Source organism: Poecilia mexicana, unplaced genomic scaffold (genome assembly GCF_051168715.1).
Source record: "Poecilia mexicana isolate PSO_F unplaced genomic scaffold, ASM5116871v1 scaffold_7, whole genome shotgun sequence".
In the NCBI taxonomy this organism is placed as follows: domain Eukaryota; kingdom Metazoa; phylum Chordata; class Actinopteri; order Cyprinodontiformes; family Poeciliidae; genus Poecilia; species Poecilia mexicana.
Genome location: NW_028263376.1, coordinates 25,769,180 through 25,792,531, shown reverse-complemented (window position 1 = coordinate 25,792,531; position 23,352 = coordinate 25,769,180). Strand labels below are relative to the sequence as shown.

Genomic DNA, 23,352 nt, shown 5'->3' with positions numbered 1-23,352 from the left:
GTGCTATAAATGGTCTGGTGATCTATTTACATCTAACTGTTCCCATTAAGACCATGACTTACACACATTGTTTCTTCCCACATTAACATAGCAACTGAACCACCACTGGCACAACAAACAGGCTGGGACTTCTTGGTCTTATCAGCATGTCCTTTTACTCTGGACAGTTTCCAATCTAAACTTTTCTGTTCTCTAACCACACTTCATCGTTCTTCCACTGGATCTGAAAGCACAGGCTTGCAAACTTGCAGCTAATATAGTTCTGGGGCAGAACAGAGTAAAAGTATCATGGATAATTAATCTTTCAATACAACATCAAGCGGCCTGTTTGTGCAAGACTCGCTGCCTGTCCCCTCTCCATCACGCCATTCCTGTCTAATCACCTCCACCCTCCATCAATCAGCATGGCAGAGTGCTTTGTTTCTCAAGAAGGACATTTCCTTATGATGGCCTAATTGCCACTAATAAAGCAGCAGTGCTCTTTGGATGTCCATTCCATTGTTCTCTGTGGCATTGTGGAAAATATGCATTTACTTTGATGGAGCACTCTCAGTTGCTCCATCAAAGTCCCTGCTTATTTTTTATTTTTTTTATGTTTGCAGTAGTAAATTTAGTTTGTATCTTCTTTGTGCTTAGCAACTTCTATGTTGGGGTAAGTTGGAAAATTCATTAACACTGACATGGAAAAAGGTCAAATCCAGCTCAGGCGGAGTAATGGATTGGCTTAACTCAACATCCAAAAACTGAAAATGAGCCAAGAAAGTACACAGTGAAACAGTTACATCAGTGTTAAAACAGATTCCTCCTCAGGTGTTCACTACTCTGAGCATTTTGATGGAAAGTTGTTTCTATCTATCTGGCTGCCACAATTTTTAAGAAGTATAAGAAGAAACTTTTGAGCAGAAGCACAATTTCACTGTGACATTTTGGAAAAGCAACTAAAAAATGTTAGCTGAAAAAGGAAACAAAACGCATTGTATATTTAGTAATGTTGTTGCAAAAAAAAACATTCCTGGATTAACGGGGGTTGCAGAAATTACTCTTTCCAGGAGTTTTCTTGTTTTCTCAACACCGTGGTCAAATTGAGTTGCATAGCACATTTAAAAACAACCAAAATAACCTAAATGTTTACACTTCTGCCAAACAAGGAATAAAATATATCATGCAGAATAAAACTATGAGTAAAATACAGTAATGCACAATGAGATATTCATAAACACTTTAGCGTCTCATGCGCCACTAAAGTTGGGCTGAAGAAAACAGATGAGTTGTGTTTATATTTCCTTCTTCTAGTTAACCTTCCAATCTTAAACAAATACATTGAGTGTTCAATGGTTAATCTTTATTACATATTAACAGTTTACTGTCACTTTTATATGGCAAAGGTAGTGGCGTAAAAACAGAACAGAAACAATGATGTGAAATGAGTTTCTGCAATTCACTTTAGTTTAGCCTACAGACGGTTAGAAACTTTGAATCAAAAGGAGGTTGGAACATAAGAGACTATGTATAAGCAATACTTTCTATGGAAAATATCTCTCTTGAGCAACCAACAACATTTCCATCGAGTAGCTTCAACCCCCCCTTGAGCCACCCTCGGCTGTATTGAAAGGGGCGGTCTGGAAAGATTAAGCGGCTCCTGCGGTGTTGTGTAGTAGGCTATGTGCGTGTGTGTGTGTGTGCGTACTGCGTAAGTGTACGAGAGAGGAAGAGAGAGAGAGAGAGAGGAAGAGAGAGAGAGAGAGAGAGAGAGCGCGCTTCTAAGTGCTTTCGGTTAGACCGTTAGCTTATTGTGAGTTTGTTTCATCAGTGTGAGCATTTTACACGGACAAATACCATCAACCAGCCGACATGGGGAAGGTAGAAGGAGGAATGAAATGTGTGAAGTACCTTTTGTTCGTCTTCAACTTTATATTCTGGGTGAGTGCCTATCGCTTATTTGCTGTGCTGCGGGATGAAAGAGATGCGAGTTGAGCAAGTGCAACAGTGCAGAATAGTAGCTGCTCCCCTTAAGCATCCGATAGTCAGAGTTTTGGCTTTGCCTAGCTTATGCTTTGTGAAATTGCCCTGCGCGGCGCAGGAAGGGTGACAGTCTAGAGGTTTTTTTTTTTTTTTTTTTTGGTTTTGGCTCACCGGGCACAAATCAGATTTTCCACAGAGGAAAAGAAAAAACCCGCCCTCCTTTTCCCCGGGAAGCGTGTTTTTGAAAGGAAGGCTGAATGAAAAGCCAGAGAGAGGGAGAGAGAGACTGACAGGGCATGGAAAACAAACTGCTGGGCTTCCGCGCCACGTTGCTTCATTAACAAACTCCGCGAAGGTCCAATGAAGTGACTGTGCCACCGCAACACTTGCCCTTTTCAATGTTTTGGAAACAACAGTTCTTGGGCTCTCAGGTGGAGGGCGCACTTAATTACGTTATCAAAAACAGGTGCGTTTCTTAAATAAAGACAAGGTCGCATGGTCGTCCTCTCAGATAATATTAAAATGTTCAGTCTGTCGTTAGTAATGTCCTGCATTGACGTTCATTTATATCACATTTCATTTCAGCAATAAAGACATTCAGTGTTTTAAATGTTAAAAACACATAATAGACAAACATTGCACAAGTAAAAGACAAGAAATAGGAAGCTACAATACAGACTATTAGCCTGTTTCTCTTTACATGAATCAAAGGCAACAAATACAGCATTAATTTAAAAGGTTTCAGCATTTTTACATTTTTTTCTGTAGGATGTTGGTAAGTTTGTTCCAGATTAGAGGAACATATAAGCTATTGCTTCTATACTTCACCATGTTTTGTTCTGACTCTGGGGATGCGGAGTCGACTCGAATCAGAAGAAATGAGTGGTACTTCTACTTTACCTAAATCTACTTCTGGTTTTATTTACATCGATATGTTTCTTCTTAGTGGACTCAATACTATCTTTCAGAATTTGCCTGTCTAGAGTCCTGACTTGAATCTGAGCTCATCACCAAACATAAATCATCAAAATACCAGTGGAAAAAAATGCATGAAAGGTATTGCTGCAAATACTTCCTTATTTATGTTTGGTGATGTTTGTGTGTACTGCTGTTTCCTCCTGATCAAGAGATATCTTTTTGTGTTTGTGTGGAGAAGTCCTCTAATGTGCATCTGCTGAGTGGTTGAAGGGCTGAAAGCACTCTGAATGAATCCATTGTGACAAAAGGACAATAGCATAATTTCAATGGGATGCGTCAGCTCTGCTAAGCAGCAGCACCTGTCAGAGACATGAATGCAGCAGTCTTTAGGGTCCCAGCTGTCGTTCCACTGACTTCTCTTATCGCCATGCAGAGCTATCTTTGGTTTATCATGTCTGAGTGTGGATGTCGGCAGCAGCCTGCTGGGAGAAATAGAAAACAAACTAATGTCAGATGTAAAAAGTAGGATTCGTAGCAATGCATATTCACAGGGATAAGAACAGTGAAGGAGAGAGGGGGAAAAAGAAGGTCAATAGGAGATTGAGAGGGATTTTTATGTGGGTGTTTGTGCGCTCACAGAGATAACACGGACAGTTGGCCGGAATTTGACCCAGATACAGATAAAACAGATCAGTATGATAACAGAGTTACATTCCATAGAGGCATGTTGTGTTTTATTACTAGTGATTGACCATTGACATCGTTAACTTTTTCAATATTGTTGGCAGAATATTCTTCAAAAAAAAAACAAAAAAACTGTTTTTCAACAAGATAATTTGTACTGTTGCCCAACAATGGGTCCTGATTGTCATTTATAGCTTAATCCATCTTATCAGGAAGTAAAAAATTGCTATGTCATCAGCGCCTCAGTTAGCATTTTTGAAGTGAGTTTCCTCAAAAATATATATAGAATTGTTTTTTCTTCCCAGTGAATTTGACTACAACGAGACAAAATAAAGCATGACTCTATTCTTGGATTAATTCAAACATGGATCTGGCGCACACTAAACATAGGTTTTATACTATAAACAAGAATGCGGTCCATGCACATGTTTCCAGCTTCAGCTCTGCACAACTTCTTTAATTGTAATTCTGCACAATATTCTGTTCTTTAGCTTATGTCGCCCGGAAAGTTCACTATTTTATACGGGAGCTCTGCTGACATGTTTATGTTGTTTTCAAACATCAGTGTGCTAGGGTTGTTACAGCTAGCATGTGATGTCGAATGGCATTTTAATTTTTCACTCTGTGCGCCTTGTAAGGAAAGTACCTCCAGACAACGCTTTTGTGTTTACTTTGGAGGCGGCGATGTTTTTTTTGTTTTGTTTTGTTTTGTTTTTCTGGCTGATGGTGGTAAGCTAGCCACAGCTGCCCTGGGGCAGTCAGACAGAGGCGAGGCTGACGTGCACCAGTGCTACCAGGCCCTCTGACCATCACCAGCTGGTAAGGCAAGTGAAGCATCTTGTCCAAAACTGAGACAGACGGAGTTTGAATGGATGGATAGGTTATTGATTTTTAGGGGTAAAAATAAAAGAAATTCACACAAGATGACCCCTGGTGGAAAATCATGTCCTTCCTCCAATTTCTGTGTTAATCATCATCAGCAAGACAACAAAGTCAAATTTGGTCTTGACCCCTCTCCTGTTAGCTTCAGCCTACTATTCGTGATTTGTGATATCAAGAACAGTTTCTGCTACAAATAAGATATGAACCTTTTATAAAACTTTGTAAAAGAAACTCGCATTGAAAATTTGCAACTACGCCTTTAAAAACTTTATTGTCCAGAAAAGTCGCAGTCGGCATAATTTTTTGTGTTTATCAAAAGGGATTTGGGTGACTGAAGAAAACTGAGAATACAATAAATATCTGCATAAGCCACAAATCGTCTAAAATAATCTCTTCTGCTATCTTGTGTGTTTTAATTCCACCACTGTTTTCACTTAGTTTACGTTTTCCCACCTGCACATGACTGAAGCATGTACAGTGCCCCCATTTATCTGCAGCTACACCGTTTCTGGTTGGGGAGGTGATAAGATGTTTGTGATGCGAGTTGAAGGGAAATTCTGATTTTTCTCAAACTTCCTTGCGAGAGCTCGTGGAAAGTAAAAGTCAGACAAGCTGTTATTCGGAAAGCTGTTAACTAATCAAACATTCAAAACAAGGGCAACTCAGAGGTGAAGGTCGCCAGTGTTTGGTCAATGATTACCTTCACAGAACCTCTAACGTTGCTGCTATGACCTTATAAAAATCACACTGCTGTGGTGTTGTGAGATTTCTCTTAAGAGCGGCAATAAAAATTGCAAAACAAACCAGATCTGTTTTCTAGTTGGACTGTTTTGGTTTTACGCCTTGCTATGACTGCTCACCTTTTTATTGATTCCCTTAGTCAAAAATTAAACCTGTGTGATTAACAAGTCAAGGACATCTCATCTGTTCATTATGCTCAAAAGCTGCAGAAGAAGCTTTCTCCAAATTAACCCACAGTAAATCGTCAGTGTGATTTCTAATGTGAATGTCAACTGTTTTTTAAGTATACATACATATATTTTTCATTCATCTTGCACCTGTGGAATTAATTAAATAACTCAGAAAGTAATTGGGGAAAATATCAGGAAAAACATGCATTCCTCTTAAGGAACACATGCATCATTAAATTATCCATAATTTAATTCATAATGAAAACTAAATTTTTTTCATTGAGCTATTTTTTTTTTTGCTACTAATTTAGCTATTGTCCCTCAGTATGCTATATGTGAAGCAGAGAGAGACTGGTGTGGCTTGACATTGTTGCCTCTGGTCAAACTACAGAGTTATTCAAAGTGAAAGATATGGTTTGTGTGTGTTTGTAAGTCCAGAAACAATGAAACGTGTCACTCTGGACACTAACACACCGAGTGTTTGATTCTGCAAAGTTCATTGATGTGAGAAAGCTTACAGTGAGATGATGCCATTCTCGCTCTGTTTAGACAGCGATAAAGGGCAAATGTGAGCAACAGCTGTGTACTAAAATCTCCTTCTCAGTGGCATTGCTATACGAACGATGTGTAATGTTATAAATTACAATCAAGTTGCTATGTTACCTTTAGTTGTTATAAACTGTGTATATCAAACATGACTTAAAATAAATCTAACTTCACGATTTGATACCTTGACGATTGGCCCGTTTGTCTTTAAATAATTGTGCCTTCAGCATGTCTTCACACCAATGCTCCATTATGCCATTTACAACCATTCTTTGGAGACTTGAGTTTCCACGAGGTGTTTGCTAATTAGTGCTGCCACTAGCCTGATGGAGCTGAGTGGTGAAGGCATGGAGCAGGATTATCTGTAGGATGGAAGCTGGAGACTGTAGCTCCAACGAGGAGCTTCGGGCGAATAGGTGGCACTTTGTATGAGCAAGTGTTTAGGCACCCCCAAATGACAGCCATGGGAGATTGAAAGATTTCACAAACATGCATGAAAACAATCAAAGCAACACTCCTTGTATGTTTTTGATGACGGGATAACATTATAACATGATGTAAAACTAAAAAAAGTTGATTTTACATCAGTCTGGCCAGACCACCTTAAGGACAAAGGAAGCATTGTATCTTCTGGTTAAAATTCATTCCTCCAAGGAAATCTGAGTAAAGGTTTATTCAAGGGGGAAAAACACAAAATGACAGCAGCCATAATCACTGTAAAGGATGGTGGCTCAGGTCTCCTGCTGTGGGGATGTTTCTCATTCTCTGGTCTCAGGTTTTATGCTGCCTACCAGCAATCACAACTCGGTATGAATACATCTCAAGAGGCTAAGTTGCCTAATGCTGAAGATGAAATGCGGTTGAAATTAGTATTTTAACAAGACAGCGACCCCAAACGCACCAGGAAGTGTCTTGGTTCTAGACTAATACAATTAACATTATGGAGAGGCTTGTCTAAACCCTGGATTACAGAGGAATTGTGCAACACAGTTACTGAGTAGGAATACCTGTTTACAGGTGTCAGAAGTTTCTTCATTTGCTGTTGAATGATAACAAAATAGATTTTTTTTTAATGTTTGCTTTTGGATAAATGCACATATTGTGTGGAAATAAAAGCTGCCTATAGTATTTTTAGTATTATTTGCTTTTTTTTTTTTACAACACTTATTTTGAACACAACTGAAGTCTCAATCATTGAAAAACGTGTAATAGGACATTATGAAATCGTCCACTTCCCGTTTGATTCAGAACTGTGCAAAGTTAAACCTGGCACCAAGTTAATAAACAGCTAAAAGGTTTATGCTAGAACATCTGACTCTCCTGCTGTTTTTCATTCTGAAATTATGTTTTGTTTGCCGATTGCAGTTGATGCTGTCGCAATAGTGACAGCATGAACTTGGCCCATCAAATTAACATAAATTGGATTGCCGACTGTGTGCACTCACTGACATTATAATTATTGCTGAAGACAAATGCAGTCCTCCAAACAGGCACGGCTACATGGTGGAAACCAGTGTGAGCCTTTGCCCTGCCTGTCACCGGGTACAATTGGATTTACTCCCACCCCCATAATTATCTCCTCTATTTACATTCTCCATCTGCCCATCATTTTTTAATATGCCGCTATGTTGGTTTCCCCAGACATGTGTGAGACATAGGACTATTTTTGACAAGCTTAAATCGCTCACTAATTACTGCTAGATTTTGAAAAGATGTTTACAGTCATGTTGCTTTAATATACAGTAAAGCTTGTTTCTTTTCCTTCTTTTTTTTTTCCAGACTTTGTGCCACAGATTGTTTCTGACCAAGACCACAGTCCTGTCTCAACCCCCACCCATGTTCTCATGGAAATTCCCCTCACAACAAAACAATCTCTAGCTGCCACATTAAAACCAGTTCTTTAAGTCGTGAAGAAAACTTCAATAAAGCTTCGACAGAGAGATTTTTATCTCCTCCTTGTAATATTCCGACATACAATGGGGTTTTGGTACAGAAAAGTGCTTGTGTCTGCAGGCAAAGAAAAAAAAAGGATGATGGGCTCTGTAATGACTTTCTGTTTTTTTTTTCTATCTTCCCTTCCATTTTCATATATTCTCTTTCATTGTGTCTTTCTCTTTCGCTCCCATTGTGCACTAAAGCGTGCAGTCAGAGAGCGAGACAGTGGGTCTTTGTCCTCTGGGGAGATTGGGAGGGAGGGGCTGAAGTGAGGTGGGGTAGACGAAGGGGGATTCACGGTGTTGTCAGGGGCTGGAGGGAGGGGTACGCGAGGTCAAAGTGGAGTGGAGTAGAGAGGCCTGATAGCAGATCGGGTGTTAATGGGACCTCTGGGATACTCGGGCTCCTGAGTGCCAGAGTTGGGGATGCTTTTAGTAAATCACTTCTTCTGCTGTTGAAAAAGCTTTTAACAGTAATTGCAATTACATCAGCTTGTGTTCGGTGTTTTCACTAAGCATGCACCGACCACTTCCCCTAAATAAAAAAAACGACAATCTGCAATATCTTTGGAACACTTCATCGATGTCAGGTGTTATTGTGCAAACCAGACTCTATCTGTAGACTAATCCAACATGCTCAGTAAATCTACAGATCCTCAGTATTTGCTTCACTGTGCTTTATCACTTTGGACCTGATAATCCTGAAGCCCCAAGAGCTCAGCCTACTCATACATCACCCTGCATGACACTAAATCCTCAGTTTGGGAGGACCGGCTTCCCAACACCTGTCCTATTCTGATGCTTTACAACTAAGCTACTGGCTTTACTTCAGAAAAATGCTGTGAAATATAACCTGTGGGTCTGGACTAGCAGCAGGGAAAGAATTGTAGACAGAAAAAGATGAAAGACATGAGACAAAACAAAGACAAACTTAAATTGCAGGACCCAACCAAGATAGGTTATACTGAGTAAACAAGAGATTTCAAAGTAAAATAAATTTGGTAGAGGTTTTCTTGACTTTGTTTCTCCTAAATATATTAACAGAGCTGGAAGACTGCCAAGCCAGCCATCACACAAACAGCGGTTTACCTAAATTCTGTGTCTGGGACACAGACTTATCATGTGAGAGCCGCTTCTGAATACTCTCCATTTACAGTAATTTTGTAAGCAAGTTATCTCACTGTGCACAAAAAAGGCAGCGTGTTGTTAGGACGTTTAGCTTGAAGGCTTTTTTCTTTTTAGACTGAATTATCCTCTGGGTACATTGATTAAGTCATTACTAAAACCTCACGATAATGATCTGTCAGAAGTGCATCTAAAGAGGCTGCTGGAAATTTCTCAGATTGATGAAAACATCCTTTGACAATTGGATAATGTACTGCAAGTACATTTCCGATCAGTCACACTATGGAGTGAGCAGTATTCGATGGAGAATTTGATCAAGGAAAATATAAGATACATTTCTAGGTAAGCTGGATAGTCTGTAATGGGCTTCTGGTGAGACACCAATGAAATCATCTTCTCTATATTAGGAAACTGGAGATTACTGTTTTTGGAGTTTGCTGTTTACATGATTCCACTTGGGCTGGTCCCTGTTTATTTAAAGGATCTTTCACTAAACACACTTCTTCAAGAGGAATCAGGTCTATGATTCAGATCCTCTTGAACTCAACACAAAATAAGCATAAACAAATCAGGGCTGGAGTTTTGTAGTGTCTGAAGCCATTCTGTGATGCACATAAATGCTTTAAAAAGTATTTTTGAAAACTCTTACTAAACTGATTGACTTTAATTTTTAAAAGTTTGACAACCTGATTTAAACTTGTCTTTTTTGTGTTTAAAATATTGTGTTAATTTGGTAATTCTATTTCTTTTTCATAATTCAATCTATGTAGTTGATTGTTTCATTGATATGACATGTTCTTCCTGCTGCCTGTGGTTGCCAGCGTTGTCAGAGTTGTACATCTACAATACAAGTGTCAAAACATTTTGTTAAAACTTTTAAGTTGAAAGTATCTGTGGAACACTTTAATACAAAAACATCATTTAATAAAGTGAATAAACAATATTTTTAACAGAAAAGTAGTTGTTCTGTAGAAAATGGGTCTATAAATATCTTAAACATAAAAATGGTTGAGTGTTTTTGTTGCTGGATGTTTGTGGTCTCATTTATTATCGAATGCAAATAGCAAGGCTAACAAAAGTTGAACAGTTTGGGCTTTACTGATTATGGACATCTTAATTTGCCTGTATTTTTTATGAACAGCCTGGGGTCAGTGAAAAAAATACCCTTCTCATTTATTCATCTATTTACTTTCTTTATGTATCTACATAAACCAGATTTATCCAATTCTCAATTATATTTAAACACATTAAAACTCTCACTTGGCCATGAGCTCATAGAGTCTCACAGCAAGAATAAAATACCACAGTTTCAGAATAGCATACAATTTACATAAATATTTAAGCTAATATGAATAATGTAATCTAATTGCTCTTTAAAACATGAATTATTGATGTGTGTATACCTATTTGCACTTTAATAATAGAAGTAAGACAAAATGCAGAATTAAACACAGCCTTCCTTTGGGCCAGCTGACGAGCAGTGTGCGGCAGCAAGCAGTCAAGAGTCCAGCGCTACTCTTTGATTCTTTCGGCATAAACTCTGGTCACCTCGGGACTTTCCCTGGCATCTTAATTTAGAGTTTAAAACCTGGGAAAGGTGTGGTGGAAAATGTTAGAGGTTTTAAAACTGGCTTTCGGTGTACCTTATTACCTGTAACCTGTTCTCGCCTACTCTCCATTCAGTCATAACTCTGTTCCTATAAAATATAATGACTAGACCAAGTGGACTAGTGAAAAAACAATTTTAAGAGAAGTAGGAAAAAAGGTCTTTGCAGGGCTAATGATACAAAAATAACACGTATACTCATGGATGTGCTTCATATGAATATAAACCCATTTATTTATGAGTGGCAATTAGTTTTTAACTTTAATTTCAAGTGTGCTACCATAACACAATGTTATGCTTAAAGAACACATGGAAAACCTCTTTTTTTATGAGGATATATTTAAAATGTAATACAACATATTTAGATATTATCTATAGCATGACTCTGTGTCAATCTTTTTCTGCAGTTGCAATAGATGTCTTTGTGTTTCATTTTGTCTTTCAGTTAATGGGATCATTTGTTCTGGCAGTGGGACTTTGGCTGCGTTTTGACCCAGAGACTGTTTCTCTTCTTAGTGGCAGCAAGGCTCCAGATACCTTTTTCCTTGGTAAGTGCCAGACTAAACCCCAGCTTATCTAGACACCTTGTAATAAAGGGTAATTTATAAAAAAAAAAATATACAATTTATTGTTTAATGTCACCCTAATATGAAATACATGGCAAGTGGCATGTATGTATACATGCATTGCATGTATACATACATGCCACTTGCCATGTATGAAATACAGAAATACAGTGGTCAGATGAAACCAAAATTTAAACTTTTTGGCCTAAATGCAAACCTCAAGCTAAGATCACCCGTGGCCCTTAACGTACCATGTCCAAGATGAAACTTGGTAGTGGCAGTATCATGCTGTGGGGAAGCTTATCAGGGGTGTTGGGTAAAAAACTGGATTTAAATACAGGACAATTTTGGAAGAAAACTCGGTAGGGACTGGAAAAGAATTCAGAATGTGGTGGAAGTTACCCTTTCCTCAAGATAGTGACCCTAAACATATAGCCAGATAAAAAAAATTAATGATTATGAAGCTTATTCATATGCTAAAACATCCCAGACCCAGAGTAGCCCTTGTTGAAAATCTGGGATAAACACACAGTTTAGATTTGATACTAAAAAAAATCTGTACAAATGTCACACTTTTGCAGCAATAAAACTTTTCTTACAGCTGCAAAAGTACAGTTAAACTTTTGCAGCTCTAACAGATTCTTCATATTTTTATTTGTAAATAAAAGAAAATCTAAGACAATGGGGCAATTACTTTCCTCCGACCTTGAATTTATTCACATTCTTTTATTCGAGTTATGCGTGTCTGTCACATAAAATTCTTAAAGATTGACATTTGTGGTTGTAGCATGTCAAAGTGTGGAGAAGCTAATTGGATAAATGCTTCTGCCAGGCTTTCTATTGCATCATTCCACACCCAACTCATCAAATCACACCTACAACTTTCCAAATAAGTTTTCTTTTTTTCATTGGTCATCACAATCTGTTTTTTCCATGCACCAACATGCTTTCCAACATTTTAGAATATTAAACTTTTATGCAAAAGATGAGTGTGTAACCAGAGAGAGAGAGAGAGAGAGAGAGCTACACACACTGACTGAGAATCCATGAGGGAAACCACAGGCCTGCACACCACCTTTCAAGTTGTCTCTGCCCAGACGGAAAGAAGGAGACAGACGGCAGAACAGCCACTGTAAAATACCCATGGAAAAAATCTTTGAAGCAAAGCAAAGCTGGAGGAAGTAAGAAACGAAGACAGAAATGTAATGAAAAAGTCCAAAAAAGTAATAGAGAAATAGGTGGCTTGTTTAGATTAGTTATAGATTAGAAAAAATAACTCAAATTTAATTTACATTTTGCATAAACTCTCAAAAATATCAGTAATTTCAGCAGTCTAAAAAGAATAGATTCTTCTTTTCTTGACTCATACTTTACATTTGTTAGTCGTAGACCAGTGACTTAGTGAGAAATACGTTTGTACAAAATGGTAAAGGTGTGCCCTTGAGAAAAGCCTAAGCAATTCAGTGTAAGATGCATGGCTGTGATTATGTTTTCCTAGATTGTAGTGCTTAATCCAGTTTGGACAGGGAGTGGGCTGTTCTCGCTGGTACAGATGAGAGCGCGCAACTGTTGCCATGCCTCATTGCATCACCGTTAAACTCCCCATGGGCTCTTCTTCTTTCTCATGCCATAAAGTTACAATGGAAATCGATTTTTAAAAATGTGAAAAAAGCTAAATTACTTTGGTGTTTTTCTGTACGTTGAGAAAAAGGCTGAATCATTTCTGATTAGACAGAGGAAGTCAAGAAAGGACTCAGCCTATTTTCTGTTTGCCTCACAACAGACTAAACTAATCTTGTTGGGTTTCTCCATGCATACATATCTATGATGTTTATATATTGTTTTTTTTTGTTTCCTTTTTGTAATAGTAGATCCTTCAAAATCATGGCATCAAAGGGAAACCTCCCAGGTTAAACTTCCAACAAATTATAACATATGTAAGGACACGGAAAGAGTGCTCCAATTGAACAAATCCTAAAAAGGCAACTTGGAGAGCAGCAACATTAATAGTAAATGACAGCTTCAAAGTCTGGTTCAGATCTTGGAAACAGAAGTACTGACAGCATTAGCTCAGATCCTTAGCTGTCTGCTGCCATCTGCTGTTTATGCTGGTAAATGCAGCTACTACATGAATGAGGTGGAAGATTGTTGAATATGTAGCTAAAGTTTGGTAGGTGATTAAAACCATCGAAAGTCTAATGGCGATGAGCTGAGAATTATTTTTGATCTTAGTCATTTATTATTTGGAGACTGAGTTAAATGTAAACAAACTTACTGGATAACATAGCCATTAGCCAGTGCATCTAGCAACAAAACAGTTTTTTCCAGCTGATATGGCTGATTGTAGCATTGCTACTTTATCCCTTCTAGCTTAATATTTAGTCTGATGTTAACAGCACAATTTGTTTTATGCCTGTAAATATGCATGGAACATTCTTGTGAGTGTGAACAAGGAAGCAAACAAATCACACCTGGCCAGCAAATTATGTCTTTTGCATCTTGACTAGTTAGTGTCGTATATGTTAGGGGTTAGCACTTTCTCCATCCAGCTCAAAAATCTAACTAAATAATTGTTTATGCTATGCCTATATTTTAGATATATTGTCATGTTATTTGCTCTTGGTCATGTGTATTTATGTTGTAGTAAAAGAAAAAGCTTGAACACTTTAAGTCGCATTGTTTCTTCCTCATTCTGATGATTGGTTTGAGCTTCAGCAAGTCTTCTTCATCACATGTCTATAGACATTGAGTTGATGCTATGTCATTGCTTGCTTGTGCCCAACTAAAATAGCCAGTGAGTGTATATTGATATATGCCATTCATATAATAAAGTGGTGTTGAAATAGTTTTATTCTTCAAAACTAAAAGTCTTGTTTATGTGTTCCTAGCATTACCATTCCTTATTTCCCTGTCTTTGCAGGTGTGTACATACTAATTGGTGCCGGCAGTCTGATAATGCTTGTTGGATTCTTTGGTTGTTGTGGAGCTGTTAGAGAGTCTCAGTGCCTGCTGGGTTCAGTGAGTGCAAATCCATAATTATTATTGTTTATCACATGTTTGTGTTAGGAAAACCATTATTTAAGGATTTGTCTTTTCTTTTAGTTTTTTGCTTGCTTGCTGATCATTTTTGGAGCTGAGGTGGCAGCAGGAGTGTTTGGATTCTTGAATAAAGATAAGGTACCATTTCCTACAGCCTTGGTCACTTCTTTGAGGTTTTCAATCTGTATAACCCTTCTCTTCTCTCATATAGATAATTGAAGATGTGCAGAGCTTCTACTCAGAAGCTTACCTTGAAAACAGCAACAGCACAATGATCTTGTCCTACCAGAAAGTGGTAAGTTTTCAAACAACCATGTGTTTAAGTTACGTTTTCATTACTTCATTGGAAGTTTAAAAGTGTCTCTCTTGTGTTATACGTCTTATTTTTTTAGTTGAACTGTTGTGGAACCAAATCGAACCCCTGTGATGCTGAACCCGAGTCTGAAAACAAGGCATGTCATCGGCTTCACAGTCACTAATGAATCAATGAGTCACTAATGAGTAAAGTAACACTACTTTACTGCCCTTATCTGTGCTCTGCAGGATTGTGAGACAAAAATCAAAGACTTTTTCGACAGTAAACTCTTCATCATTGGTTATGTGGGCATTGGCATCGCTGGAGTCATGGTGAGTCACAACACAAGATATGTCAAAAATAGTTTTACAAGCTTCAGATATGACCAGATTTTTTGCTCTCTGGTCCACAGATCATTGGGATGATTTTCAGCATGGTGCTGTGCTGTGCCATTCGCAACAGCAGGGAGGTTATCTGAGACCCATGTTAAATCTACGCTCGCCATTTCCATAAGTTTCAGAAATTCCTTTTCAACTCGGTGCTCTGCTTCCATTTTTTTGATCTGTTTTTTTATTATTATTATTATCATTATTCGTAGTCACAACCAAATAGAATAATAGCTTTTGTAAACATCTGTTAGGACAGTTTATTTTGACCTTACAATCTCCTAAACAGCTTTTTTTCTCTCAACCATTTGGAAATGTTAACCCACATACTGTCACAGCAGTGTCAGTGCTTTTTCACACAATCCTGACACTGACCCCTCGGCTGTGGGAAACTGGAGCCTTGGAGTGCAATTTGAGGTGAAAACAGCTGAGTCTGCTTATGTGTGACACAGAAGCACACACATACTAACACACTAATGCCATGCTATGTGAGACCATAACCTTAGGGAAAAAAAACTGACCTTAAGTCCTGACTAGTAGTGTCTCAAAAAAGGCGGAGGCACATACTGTACACAGACTCTGTGTACTGCTCACATGGGAGTTTTTCTTCAACAAAACAACTCTTAATTGTAGAAATTGTAAATTTAATTCATTTGGTTTTTCATAAAATCTTTATTGAAACCATTGTTGCTCGAACCAACCCTTTCCTCTGAATTTGAAGCTCAAAAACGGATCTAAACAAAGAAAACAAAAGTGCCGCTACACATTTTCTGAAGGGATTTTAGTGTCTTGCAAAATCAACACAAATTACTGCTAGAGCACTGATCTCTGTGAGAAAATAGACCACCTCTTGTTAATTTATTCTCATTTGGGCAAGCTGTCTTTGTGTTTAAGGCTGTTCGCAAACTTGAAATGTTCAGTTCATTTAAAACAACCTCCAGTTTTTTTTTTCCCCCGTTGTTGCGGTTCGTTTCTATAAATATGAACACAACTATTGCACTAGTTTGCAGACCAAGGCAACCGCAACGAGACCGTTTGGAGGAGGTGGTCTTGGTGTGGTGCCAAATAAACTCTAGGGTGAGTTATTTATGGTGTGAACGTCATCAGACCTCAATCTGACACAGACACCAAGTTTACACAGCAAGATTGAGTCGTACTCCTTCCTCTTCCCAGATTAGCTTTGCATTCTGGGCGGCGGTAGAATAAGCAACCTAACACACAAAGACCGTGAATCTTTTGTATGAAAGCAAGAAAACTCGATATAACTTTCAAGATCTTGTCAATCAGTAATCTTCTCAGATAATTTTTTTTTTATCCAGAAACAAAGTAATATGATTAAATTCTCAGTGTTTTCTATTAGCTCAGAAGACTTAGTGTCAAAAATATCCTGGAGGTGCAGATACCCCTTACACTCTTATGCATAGAGAAAATCGATAGATTGTGAAGACAGTCTTTGTTGCTTGTGTTGGAATAGTGAGGAGGTTCAGTTTTGTCTTGATCCAGCCACAGTCTCGGTCCATTGTGAAGGGAACCTAACACTCAGAAAAACACCCGAAAATACAGGTGAAATACTCATGTGATCGTCCTTCCTAAATATACAGCAGAATAAAACTACTTTTTCTGAGATATATTTAGAACACAAAGCTTATGAATATAGATGCTTAAAATAAATGAAAATGCTTCTTTTGTCAAAATGTTTTACCCAGAAAGTTGAACAGAGTGTCCCAGGTGATTAACTGAGAACTTTCATTGTCAGTTTAAAATCTATATCTCATCTCAGTTTAATCTTTTGTGCCTTAAAAATACATGTCCCAAAACATAAAAAATAAATTTTAAAAAGTCGATGTGTCCCTTCTAATTCATTAAACCAAGTACTGGATGGGATCATCTTGACCAATGTGAATTTGTTTACATTTATGTAGGTTGAACCAAGTCGCTGAATCTGCTGTCGCAGTCATTTGAGTGTCAGGATTCCAACTTGTAAATATGTTTTTTTTTTTTTTTTTTTTTTTTTATTAGTTGTAAATTATTTGTGGCAGATGTGGTAGTTATTATTTAACATGTTCTATGTCGATTCATGTTTGGTCTAGATGTACAGTGACAAAGTAATGTCAGTTTTAACAATTCGGAAAGAGAATTAACTCATACAGAACTTATTAATGTGCCTTTGTTTGATCGCAAGCATCATGTGTTTAAAGAGCAAATAAATGTAGCAATGTGTGCATACGTTTGTAGAGATGGACTGCCAATACAGTAGTAGTAGGTTCGATTTGAGAAGTGGTTCAAATGTTGTGCTCCTGAATCTTTCCTCACTTAAACTGGTTAAGGTTTCAAAATTGAAACCTTTCCTTATAGCCATAATAAACCCGTTTTTTTACCCACAAGTAAGTCTTCTCACCCAGAATAATCTGCTTATAGTTGGTTGATTAAGGTCAAATACACCTGTTGTTCGTCAAAAGCACTGATCTACTGTGGGTTTTGCTTTTGTTATGTCAGTGAAGAATGAGTCAAATATAAGAACTAAAAGGCTTACGCACTACTGCAGGCTGCCTGTTGGCAGTACGATTCAGGCAACACATAAGAGAGCCACTAAAGTGCCATTTGGTTCAGCAGACTTTTAGTGTTTACTGCAATTCACTCCAAAAGCTGTCGCTGTGTAAATTTGGAGTTGTGACAAAATGTGAACCTTTAAAAGTAAAACTATGCACAAGCTCATAGATGGTAGTCCATTTTAGTCAAATGTCAGGCTTCTCAGGAATGCAGTTGTCTGAGGTTTAATAAAGGTTTTACACAATCTCTTACGTCTTCTCACTGCCAGTTTGTCTAATTTAAATCTTTAAAATCTGGTTTTGTGTGATCTATACATTATTAAAGCTATCTACCTATTTTTATGTAAAGGTCTGTTAAAAACTATTTATAATATAGTGTATTTATAAATAGTTTTTAGCATTACCCCAACCAAACCCAGGTATTAAGAAGTCCAAATTATGCACAAAATCCTTGAGTTTATCTATTTGAGAGAAAATGCATTGATAAAAATTTGTCAAAAGTTAAATCTTCATTCAGCTAACCATGACTACTCCTTGAGTAGTCATATTTTATGCATGTTTGCATTACATTCATGTTTCTGTCCTTAATCATTGAAATTTATTTGCATGATTACTCTTTGTTAAATAATTGACTCTTAATTTAAAATAATTCGTTCAAATATAATAAACTGAAATGTTAAATTGTGATACAATTTTTATTAGACTGCTCATTTTTTCTATGATGTATGCAATTAAGGGTCCCAGACAAACAATGTATACCTGTGTAATGATTTTTGTAATTGATGCAAAATTATATTAAAGGGAATTGATTCTTTAAAGTATAATTAGGTAGTCTTCTCTATAGCTGCAGTTAATGTTCAACCATTCAGTGGAACAAGTTATCTCCTTTCAGCAGGACTAGCACATGTCCTGTTAACAGCCTTAGCTCTGGATCCATGCAGCTCCTCCAGACTTGCAATGGGACGTTTTTAAGTAAACACAATGAATTGCTAAAGTCCCGTCTCCTGTAATAACATAGCTTGTCTCTTCATGTCGATGGCTCACCTCTCTACACCTGAGTTTCAAGAACAGCTGAAAACTTAGTTGAAGGGATAGTTATGCGTGTAATGCATCCGAGGCTGTAGGACTACCCAAGATAGAATTTCCCAACGCTGCAACATGAGCACTTTCGCTGCCAAAAGCTAAAGTATGCGTGTGGTGCATGCTTAGAGGGTTAGTGTAACACCTATCAGGCTTGCATCCGAAAAAAGGGAATCTACATTTAGCCTCTTGTATATTATGCAATGCTTTACTGTAGAAAACAAACACTGGATTCATAACAATCTGTTTGGCATGTAGACTTTTTATTTATCGCCTTAATGACCTTGAAAAATGCATGTTTCACTTTCAGTTGCACAGATTTTGAGTAGTAAAAATACAGGACACAAGTCACTGCTCTCATCTTTGACATTTAACCGACAATACATTATATCTGCACATGAAATAAACATAACTTTTCAGGCTGAGGTCCTCGGTGCACAGTGAAAGTACTAAGCTGTGACTCTTCTTGAACTTAAGACAACCAAAAATGTTCCCTGTGTGATTTAGTAAAGGAAAACATTTTGGACAAAGTTCTATTTGAAAGCCCCTTAGAGCCCTTAAAAGTAATCTGGTGAACAGACAGCCCAAATGTTTATTTCTTTGCACGCCTTGACCCCTTAAACAGTCTGTTTTCCTCATCCCTCCTTGTCAGGTTACAGAAAGGGCATCATCGCAGAATTATCTTGTGGCACTTGTATGAAAAAGTTACTCATCTTTAAAAACAAATATACAATATATACAAAGGCCAGTATCAAGCAAGAGACCTTAGCTGCACGTGTGTTTCAGTTTTATGCCTGTGGTCTTTTGAAGCATCAAACTATGATTCCCAAGAGACTGCAGCTGATATGATATCCAGGTTAGGCTTACAGTAAGGGTCAAGTGTTGTGGGGGTATATTTAAGGGTAAGGCTAAAGTTTAAACAGGGGGGAGAGGTCTGTGCAAAACATTCATCAAACAACATAGTCCCTCAGTGAGGGAAGCAGTAAGCTCCACTGAAGCCCATAGACAAGGAAGTACCAGCTTTAGTCCTTTTAAGACTTAAGCTATAATAGTTAATCAAGCTAAAGGCATGTTGAATAGAATATTTGTGGTCCCTTTAGCGTTGACCTCTAGAACTCTACGAATAAAGAGTCTAGACAGCTGTAGAGAGCTGGGTCCATTGCCCAGAGCATAGCACTGGCAGTTTAATAAGCCTCCGTAAACGTCCAGGGACAGACTGTTTATGCAGAGTAGATATTGTATGGAGTGTACTCCAGCAGAAATTCGCCCACTCCAACACAATACACCACCTGGGCAATGCCAAAGAGTGGGGCAATGACCAACGCCCGGCAACTGGCTCCTTTAAGGAAAGCTCTGGGACCCTCTTTTCTCAGGATTTTTCTGCAATGGGAAGAAAAAGCCAGGATTATTAGAATGTAACTCATCCCAATTTTGATGTGCTATAGAAAGCCCTCTAATAAAGAAATAAGTGCCTGATGCAGTCCACAACTCCATTGTAGGTCTCCTCATTGGATCCTTTCTTGAGCGATTGCAACCTCGTCTTCACCACTGTGGAATACATGCAAAACACATTTTGTTGCAGGGATATATGATTTCTGCATGATCCAAAAAATGTCTGTAAATCTAATCGTTGCTTGCTACTTTCCCAAAATATGTATGCATGCATCTCACCGTCACAAGGGCTGACGGCTACAGCGGCAACGGATCCAGCCAAACATCCGGACATAAAGGACCAATAGAAAGGCACGGATAGATCTTCTGATGAATGCTGACCAAACTGCTGCAAATGGGCAAAAAGAGGAAAGTACACAACAGAGAATGGGATGTCCCTAAAAAAAGAAAGCAATAAAATAAGTTAGTAATCCAATTAATTACTATAATAACCTATAAAAATAAAAGAAAATGCACAGAAAACTCCAGTCACCTCATCAGTGTGGCCCCAAGGCCCCTGTATAAACCTGCAACCCCTTTGGTCCTCAGCAGCTCCCTAGTTATCTCTATGGCAGACATACGAATAACCTGAGGTGTAGGGGCGGTGTTGTAGGAACGACTGAGAACAGCACTGGTCCCCCCCATCTTCAGCGTAGTTACAACACTTGGCATTACCCTCTGCTGAGCCACTGGGAGAAATACCAAGCAAAGCATCTTTGTCTTAAGAGAGCAACATTTTAAAGAGGTAATTCAAAGCCGATTGCACAAAGATGGAGGTAAAGATTTATTTTTTACCTATCCTGCCTGCATCTTGCAGCTGGATCTTGAGCATTTCCATTGGTGTGGTGATGATGACTTGGCACATTCCCGCACAACATCCTGCCAGCATCTCTTTGAAAACTGTAAGCCTGCCACTGAGGGTAATGGCATAGGGTTAAAATAACCCAAGAGTGTACAATAATGAAAAAAGAGGAAAATCTGAAATAGTTTTTATTATCACTCACGTGTCATTACTCAACTGGTGGCGGAAAAAGTCATTAGCAGCTAGTTTTATGGCCTTCTCTGGTGTTACCAAGGTAAGATTTACCGCAGCACCTGGGCAAGGGCAGGAGTAATTACAAACTGAAATATATATTTTAGATGCAGCTATTCTTTATCATTATTCTCCTAAATGACCCAGGAAACAGGAAAAAAATAAAACATTTTCATTCAAGGTCTGCTGATACTCACCTCTGTACATGCCAAAGTACCCTTCAGATTTAACGGTTTTAATGAGGCAGTCCATCCTGAATGAAACATGAGAACCCGATGAGTGAAGGTTGTCAGACGTTTTCTTTTTATGTCACGTCAACACAAAGAGACTGCCGTCTTTCTCTGCACAGTTACTTCTTACATGTTCTTATACATTTGCTGCCCACTGCGCTGGTTCTGCAGGCGGGTCTTGGCCAGGTCTATTGGAAACACACAGGTGACTCCTACCATGCCTGCAATCCCTCCATTGATTAGTTTGGCAGGTAAGCTGTACAAAAACACAAAGGGTGTAAGACCTGGCATTGTCGTTCTACTGGTGATTCTACAACTGAATGAGGGAGGATAATGACAAACTTCTAATACTGGACTGAAAGATTTTTGCAATAACAGAAAGATGGATTGTGGGGAGATTTTTCTTTACACTTCTTAAGTGGTATCTATGGGTTGTGTCAGGGTTTATTTCAACCATGCTTCTGGGAACCCGGGCACCCAAAAATAACTTGACACATCCTACACACGGGCAAAAGGCCGTCTCAAGGCCTGGACTTTTTATTTACAGGAGTTACTCATCTTAAATAACAAAGTCATATTTGTGTCTACATGCATTCTACGTATCATGCTGGTAAGGTTCATACCTAATCTGCTGTTGCTGGGCCATGGTTTCTTGTTTTTGGCAAGTGCAAAAATTGGTCAGGGTGACAAAGCAGGCCGCAGATGGAGACGAGGCTGGGAGTCCCTGAGAGACATGGAGCAAGGCAAGAGTGGAAAAGAAGAGCAGAGTTATATATAGGGAAGGGAAACTTAGCCCCGCTGGATTTAGGATCAATTTCGCATCTGGCTCCGCCCACATCCCCTGCAGCCAGGAAACTGAGCCAGAGTTGCTTGTAACCTCAGCAAAATTCCCTTCTGACGACACACAGACCAACTGTGTTAGAATTCACTGAATTTATAGTAACTGGTTTCCCTGATCCAGATTAAAACAAACCCACATAATAAACAACCGAAATACTACTCACAGTTGAAACTAGATGCAGACATAAGTTTTATAAAGATACACATGCGCATTTCTTTCTCACTGTATAGCAACAGATCACACTAAACTCTTCCTCTTTGAGGTCATTTAGAATTACTAGATATCATATATTTGTTAAATGCCAGAAAAATGAGAAAGACAAGTTCCCAAGACCTGTCCACACACAGGCAACCCTTCTTCTCTATATATTCTACTGTCTGATTATAGGCTGAAACTCTTCACCTCTGCATATGTGTTGTCAGACTATCAGGATCATGGTATTGCCTCTTGAGACTTCGAGACTGCCTCTGTGCTCTTCTGACAAAATTGAGAAGAGCACAGAGTCCCTGCACAAAAAGATATCATTCATGCATGAAGTCAAGGCTGCTTCTTCCAAGACAGAGAACGAACCCTCCAACGCCAAAGCCGGACCTTCCAAGACCGGATGTTTAGAGTTCAAAGGACATCGTTTGTTTGTGTTTTTATTTTTGGTATTTTTTGCAAAAAATGTTACCAAAAGTTCATGGAACAACCACTCAACCAAAACTACATGTTGGTTTTTAGCTAATACTCGTCACAATAGATTTAAGTTGTTAAATCTATTCACATCTACTGATCATTTATTCCAATGACACAAATTTCTTCTTCTTTTTGCGACTCTTTGGATCAAGTGTAAAACAGTCACACCAAAATTAAACTGTATAATTTAACTAGTATAATAACTAAGCAGAAAATATGACTGGGTTCCAAGCCCAACAAGTCTGCCCCCGCTTCTGCATGAATATGTTTGTGTACCTGGTTATCTGTCCCATGTCTTTTTTGTGTTGCCCTGTGATGGACTGGCAAACTGTCCAGGATGTACACTGCCCCTCGCCTAAGTGCACTAATAAATGTGGGTATGTTGGTGTCTTTAAGCCATGAACTTTATTTTGGACTAGAAGGGTTAGTAACCTTGTTGATTTATCTCAATAAGCATGCATCTCACACTGTATCTAAGTAGATCATGGGCAGTGAAACCCTTTGCTGTAGTGCTGATATGAAATATGCAAATTTGTGTCCCCCTAAACTTAACAAAGTGTTAAAGTTTTTGTGAGTGCAGTGAGCATGAAGTCCAACAGAAGCAAAATGATACAATAAAAGTGTCCAGAAATTGTAATGCCCGTTTATAATTATTT

At 38.3% G+C, this 23,352-nt stretch overlaps 2 protein-coding genes across 2 annotated transcripts; one reads left to right on the top strand and one right to left on the bottom strand.

The window, feature by feature from the left end:
• Nucleotides 1-1,630: 1,630 nt before the first annotated feature.
• On the top strand, nucleotides 1,631-18,227 carry LOC106925576 (tetraspanin-2-like). Its single transcript, XM_015000028.2, has 8 exons — nucleotides 1,631-1,920; nucleotides 11,014-11,116; nucleotides 14,055-14,152; nucleotides 14,237-14,311; nucleotides 14,385-14,468; nucleotides 14,566-14,625; nucleotides 14,717-14,800; nucleotides 14,881-18,227. Exons 1-8 carry the CDS (start codon nucleotides 1,852-1,854, stop codon nucleotides 14,944-14,946), a joined length of 639 nt encoding a protein of 212 aa, XP_014855514.1. The 5' UTR covers nucleotides 1,631-1,851; the 3' UTR covers nucleotides 14,947-18,227.
• A 498-nt stretch (nucleotides 18,228-18,725) lies between these two features.
• LOC106925588 (mitochondrial glutamate carrier 1-like) lies at nucleotides 18,726-21,975 on the bottom strand. The gene is made up of 9 exons (XM_015000035.2): nucleotides 21,801-21,975; nucleotides 21,308-21,433; nucleotides 21,145-21,200; nucleotides 20,919-21,009; nucleotides 20,710-20,828; nucleotides 20,408-20,603; nucleotides 20,155-20,312; nucleotides 19,956-20,031; nucleotides 18,726-19,863 (listed from the first exon to the last, which is right to left on the bottom strand). Exons 1-9 carry the CDS (start codon nucleotides 21,821-21,823, stop codon nucleotides 19,704-19,706), a joined length of 1,005 nt encoding a protein of 334 aa, XP_014855521.1. The 5' UTR covers nucleotides 21,824-21,975; the 3' UTR covers nucleotides 18,726-19,703.
• Nucleotides 21,976-23,352: the final 1,377 nt, after the last annotated feature.